This window comes from Amia ocellicauda, chromosome 1 (assembly GCF_036373705.1).
Source record: "Amia ocellicauda isolate fAmiCal2 chromosome 1, fAmiCal2.hap1, whole genome shotgun sequence".
Classification (NCBI taxonomy): domain Eukaryota; kingdom Metazoa; phylum Chordata; class Actinopteri; order Amiiformes; family Amiidae; genus Amia; species Amia ocellicauda.
The window spans coordinates 24,402,994-24,408,994 of NC_089850.1; the positions used below are offsets into that span (position 1 = coordinate 24,402,994).

General features: G+C 40.3%; 1 protein-coding gene across 1 annotated transcript; it reads right to left on the reverse strand.

Moving 5' to 3' along the window:
- Positions 1-739: 739 nt before the first annotated feature.
- LOC136758906 (trace amine-associated receptor 13c-like) lies at positions 740-5,736 on the reverse strand. Its single transcript, XM_066713659.1, has 3 exons — positions 4,820-5,736; positions 1,279-1,327; positions 740-1,174 (listed from the first exon to the last, which is right to left on the reverse strand). Exons 1-3 carry the CDS (start codon positions 5,734-5,736, stop codon positions 740-742), a joined length of 1,401 nt encoding a protein of 466 aa, XP_066569756.1.
- Positions 5,737-6,001: the final 265 nt, after the last annotated feature.

Sequence of the window (6,001 nt, forward strand, 5' to 3'; positions counted from 1 at the left end):
GATCCAAGTTTTTGGTGCCTAAAAATACATATTTATTAGGGTTAAAGTCACAATTTAGTTTTTTTTGGTATTGCACATATCTAAGTTAAGGCATAATCTAACCATTTAAGTGTATAACAGCTTTAATTAATTATAAAAAAATAAACAACAGGGCAGCGCGTGTCCAGTGCGTGTAGCTAGCGACAGGCCGAAGGGGAGAACAGCAGGGGAGAAGTCAAATGCTCGTCCCTCAAAGGTGAAACGGAGAAACTTCCTGTGCACCTTCTCAATGGGGATGTGAAAATATGCATTTTTCAGATCCACCGTGGTGAACCAGTCACCGGGCTTGATGGCCTGGGACATGGTGCACAGGTTGAGCATCTTGAAGCGCAACATCTTGAAGCGCAACACCTTGAGGTTACGGTTCAGGCACCTCAGATCCAAGATAGGACAGAATCCGTCATCTTTCTTGGGCACTAGGAAGTATGGGGAATAGAATCCCATGTGCTGCCTCAGAGGGGGCATATAGCTCGCTTCTCCAAGAGAGTAACGATTTTGACGCGAAGTGGCACACACTGCAAAGGGTCCCTCACTCGTGTCCACACCACGCCTTGGAAGGCGGGTGGGCATGTCTGAGACTGCAGGGAGTAGCCAACTGATATAATTTGGAGCACCCAGGATTCCTGGGTGCGGAGTTGCTGGGGGGTGTATGGGTGGGCCAGATGGGCCGCTGTGATCTCCAAAATAAGGGCTGGGCTGGTCATGTGTCGGCTGCATCTGAGGGCTCAGCCAGCTGGGACAGGTAAAGGGCCAGCAGGCTCTCTGTGTTATGGAGGCGAGCAGCTTGGACTCCCACCTCGTAAGCCCTTCGGAGCAGGGTCTCCGTTACACGACACTGTCTGTTAGGGCAGACCAGGTCACAAGGTTCCACGGACAGTGGAGGTAAGGAGACTAGTGCATCAATGGTGGTGTTCACTAGCGGGAAGTCCACTAGGCCCACTTCAGCCACACCCTGGACCCGTTTTTTGGCGGGATCTGTTGCCGTGTGGTCGCAGGTCACTCTCAGCTCTTCAAGGAGGTCCAGAAGCAGCAGGAAGGCCCGTGTGTGCTGCTGCGAGTGATGACCTCTCTTGAACCTGGAGCATAGCGGGGCTGGCGGTAGCGCCGCACCACGGGCGCTGCACCATGGGCGCAGCTGCCACAGGAGAAGCAGTTGCCATATCTGGTGCAACCACAGCACCAGGTGAAGTAGCAGACACAGTCTGAGCAGCAGGCATGGGAGTCCCTGCTGTCACTCACTGGAGTGGGGTTCACTGGACGCGGCAGTGTCCTGTGTTGGGCCAGGCCTCTAGTGGGACACAGGGGCACTGCAACACCAAACCGCACGCAATCTTGCTGCTGCCGGACAGAACGCTGTGTATCCAGACACCGGAGTGTGGGATACAAGCGCCGCATAGGCCTATAGGCTTAACCACACAATGTGTGGACACCAGGTGACATGGGTTCGGTGTCTGAGGACCAAGGGTAGTAGGCCACCAGTCGAAGCCGGGCCGAAATCGAGGCCTGCACACACAGATGAGGAAGCGCAGCAGAGCTTGATCCCAGCAAGCTGACAGAGCAAAAGCTCCTACAGCCGCAGCCAAGGGCTGTAGTGAAGGTGCAAGCCAGTGGAAGAGACCCTCATGCAGGCAAGGTCTCTTACTTTCGCCGGGTGGCCGAGCCTCGGACTTTACTGCCACTTCTGATGCTCCCGGTGTGGAGGAAAAAGTCTTGTGGACAAAAAATCAAAAACAGCAAGCAGTCGGATAATATAAGGCACTATATTGACACAACTATTATTTTTAAAAGGCTCTACTTGTGAACCGAAACTGAAACCAAAAGCACAGCCGGACCTGCTGTGTGCGGATGGAAACAATCGGGATTAGCTTTCAATATAACTAAAAACACACAAAAGGAGACAGGTGGTGAACAAGTCAGACAACCAAAATATGCAGTTTGTAATGGTCTGATGCACAAACACACAAGACACAGAAAGCTCATGTTCTTGAGTTCAGAGAAGAGGCAAAAGAGTACAAACCTACACAGACGTCATCTTTTATACAAACAGGATGTGGAAGGGACTTGTTTGAGTGACGTGCGCAGGTTTGGTAGAGTGACGTTTCGACGATTCCTACATAAAGTGTGCAGAAACCCCTCCCCCTTTGTCAGTGTGACTAATAAAACCCCCTGAAGAAAGCAGAGCAGGTATCTTTTATGCTGTATCACAGGCCAAGGCCTAGGGCAGTAGGGGAGCTTTTTTTTATAATGTACTATATGTATCTTTGAATAAACTGTTAAACTCTATAAATACTCTGCAAATAGTAAGGGGAAATAGAGAAAAGTCAGACAGGAATGTATTGCTATGTTTAGAATTACACTATAGACTATGTATAAACTGGATTATGGTGTTAAATACATAAAATATGTTCCCTTTCAATCAAAACACAGCCATTACCAAATGGGAAGAGCCTTCTGACCTGTCAATCATGAAAACATGTGCAAACGCTGCCCTATACGGGCCCTGCTGGAAGGAGGAAGTCCCACCGCCAGCATCTGTGAAAAGTCTCCTCCTGCCAGCTGCAACCTGCCATTTCTTCTTTCACCTTGTCAGTGAATGAGCTTAGTGGTTTTGCTTTCGTTTTTTCATAGCATACCTTCTAAGTGTGATAAGTGTGCTCCCCTGCTCCTTGGAGTTGGTCAGTTTTTTGTCCTCATCTCTTCAGAGTGTGGTGTTAAATATGTTGTGCTCTTCAGATTTTCCCACAAATTCGGTCTGCTTTTTTTGAATGATGTGCTGTTAGTAATCCTTTTGTGAGCAACATCATCCAAGTGCATTGTTTTCTTGTATCGGCATTCTGGGACTAACATGAGGTTGTGAATATTAAGATGACTCGTTTATATTCCCACTTCAATAGGCTATAGCAGTGCTATTTAAGTTAAGCAGCAAGCATAGAAATGGATGTAGTTTGGACATTTCCTCTCCTTTGGTCACTCAAATTGATGTCACAGTGACAGAGAACTGTTTGAGATATGTTTAAAACGTGAAATAGAAAACAAAATTGAGATGTACAAGTGGGTTGCAAAATTGAAAAGGTTGGGAATGGATGGTGTAGAGGTTAACATGTTTTCCAAAACATTTTAAATTCCAATCATTTTGTTAACAGACAATAGATGTTTGTGTCACAGAGCTGTGTATATATATATATATATATATATATATATATATATATATATATATATATATATATATATATATATATATATATATATTCATGTGTTTCTGTTGCACTTATATATTTCTTCCAAATTTGTTTAATATTCACAAACTGAATTATTTTTGTTTAGTTTGGGTTAAAGAAGCACACCTCCATTGTAGCAACGTTGTGGCAACGCTGTGTGTTAGCTGGGCTGTTGACACTACATTCCTCACAATTCCCATGTGCACTGCTGTAAACTGAAGGAGTGTATAGTGACTCGTATTTTGTTCTTTTATGGATTATGATTGGGATTGTTTTTTTATGTAAATCTTTTTTTAAGTGTGTGTTTTCCTTCTGAGTTTTTTTTTTCATTTTTATGTATTTGGATAACATCGGAGATCACTTGAGAGAAATTAATGGATTCTTAAGTATTTTTCTAAGGCACAAGAGTTAGGAATCTAGGATTTTTTTCCCCCGTTTTGATCTTTGCAAATAGACTTGGCCAAGGGCAGTTTTTTTTTTGTTGGCTTCGATTTCTAGGATTGTTTGTGTGGGGAGGGAATAGGGTTGCTCTCATAGAAATGTTATACTGTAATCAGGTTTTATTTAAGTCCAATTTTTAGTATAGGAATTTTCGATTTTTATATGGTATATTGTTTTGTAGATCCTCCCTGTTCCACTGTGGTCAGTTGATCTTCTTTTTTTGTGTGTGTGTATACAAATATTGGATTATAACTGGAGCTCAGTGTCTGTGTTGTGTGTGCCAGAACCAGTGATCCAAGAAACCTGCCAGTGGGGTAAAAGGAGAGAAGTGCAGTAAAGCCTACTAGAGAGGTCCTAGCGCTCTTTTTCAAAACTAGGTGGTGTAGACGACTACATCTGTGACATTAATTTTATCTTCCTGTCCTCTACTTCTGCTCTTTTAATTGCACATGCATGTAACATTAATATTATTAATACAGTCTGGGAAAACTGTGTGTTGTATAGAGAATGACTCCAGATTAATTATTGTAACTTTGTATTCTGAAATACTAACCCATTCAATGAAGACATTGACAATTAAGATCAACACTACATACACATTAATATTGTTTTATTTTTATATAACCATTCAAAAGATTCTTAATAATCTTTGAGAATTATGAAAATGTGAATAACTCATTGTGTGCTAACTTGTTATTCTTGGTAATAAACTGACTTATACAAAGGTTTTTGATTTTTCTTTTGTTTGGTTTTATGTACAAATTATCTATTGAATTGTTGCAATCACATTATACATTTAATTTCCATATTTTTTTGAGAAATAAACAGAGTTCAATGAGAAAGGTCATGAACAAAAAATAAATAAAACACTGACTTTAATGTTAAACTGTACTGTACTGTACTGTGCACAGTACACTCATGTAAACACAAAACTCTACAATTTTGAATATATTATAGAGATTAATTGTCAATCCTGATTAAGAAAAGACAGATATACCACAGATATACTGCAAGCAAATGGTTACATTAAAAAATAAGCTTTAAAACAAACACAGTGTGTTTTAACATAGCACTATACTGTATATAGTTTATAGTTATACATGTTTTATTATTCTGTGTACAGTTTCGTTCTAGAGGAATTAGGGTGATATATTTTTAAAGTAACAATGAGCTTCAGTGCTTTTTGAAACCATGGATAAAAAAAAGCATAAATCAGAGGATTAAATGTGGAATTAATGTAAGCTAAACATATAAAAGCATCGAACACTTTGCCCGGAATCATAATATTGAAATATTTGTAAAGTATGATAACTATGTAGAAAGGGAGGTAGCAACCTATAAAGACACCCATTACTATTCCTAGCGTTTTAGCAGCTTTTTGCTCTCTGTTGCGCTGTGCTCTTCTTCTACTGTTTTCAAGTGTAAATGTTCTGTCTTCCATTATTTTTATTAGTCTTGCTTGGTTTCTAGCAACAGTGTAAATGCGTGCATATATCCCAATCATGACAAAACAGGGAACAAAAAAAGTCATATTATCCATGTAGTCCCACACCTTATTAGTAACAAATAAACAGTTACCCTCACATGATAATTGTTCAACTAATTCCTGAACATGTTTGTCACTGGATATGTAGTAATTCATTGCAAAGCAATATAATGCTCCCAATACCCATGCAAGACTTACAAAAATCCAGGATACTCTGATATTGATTTTGTTTGCATAACGAAGAGGCTTACACACTGCATAGTAACGATCAATAGCAATAAAACACAAGTGAAAAACTGAAGTATTGCCAAACAAAATTTCAAAATATATATGAAGTTTGCAATAGAATGATCCCATATACCAACAAGTTTCAACCATTCTGATCATGCTGAATGGAAGAACAAAAAGCCCAAGGAGGAAATCAACCATTGCTAGAGAAAGAACCAACAGATTATTTGGTGAATGAAGCTGCTTGAAATGAGAGATGGAAATAACCACAACCAGATTGCCACCAACTGTGATTAGCACTGTTAGCACAAACACAAAATACATAACTGCTCTTTCACCAATCGGTTTGGAGTATTTAATGCAGGATTTGGTAACATTTTCATAGCAGTACTCTACTGATTCCATCTGAATGAAGGATGAATTCATCTTTCTGAAGTTGGAAGTGAGGTATTGATGAAACCACAAGATGCAAATTCAGTCAGGAGTTAATAAAAAAGCTGCTGTTGGGAGAAAGATGTTTAAATTGAAAACATTTACTAAAAAAAAATCTATTTAATATCACAATATAAAAGCTTATAATATGGTTGCA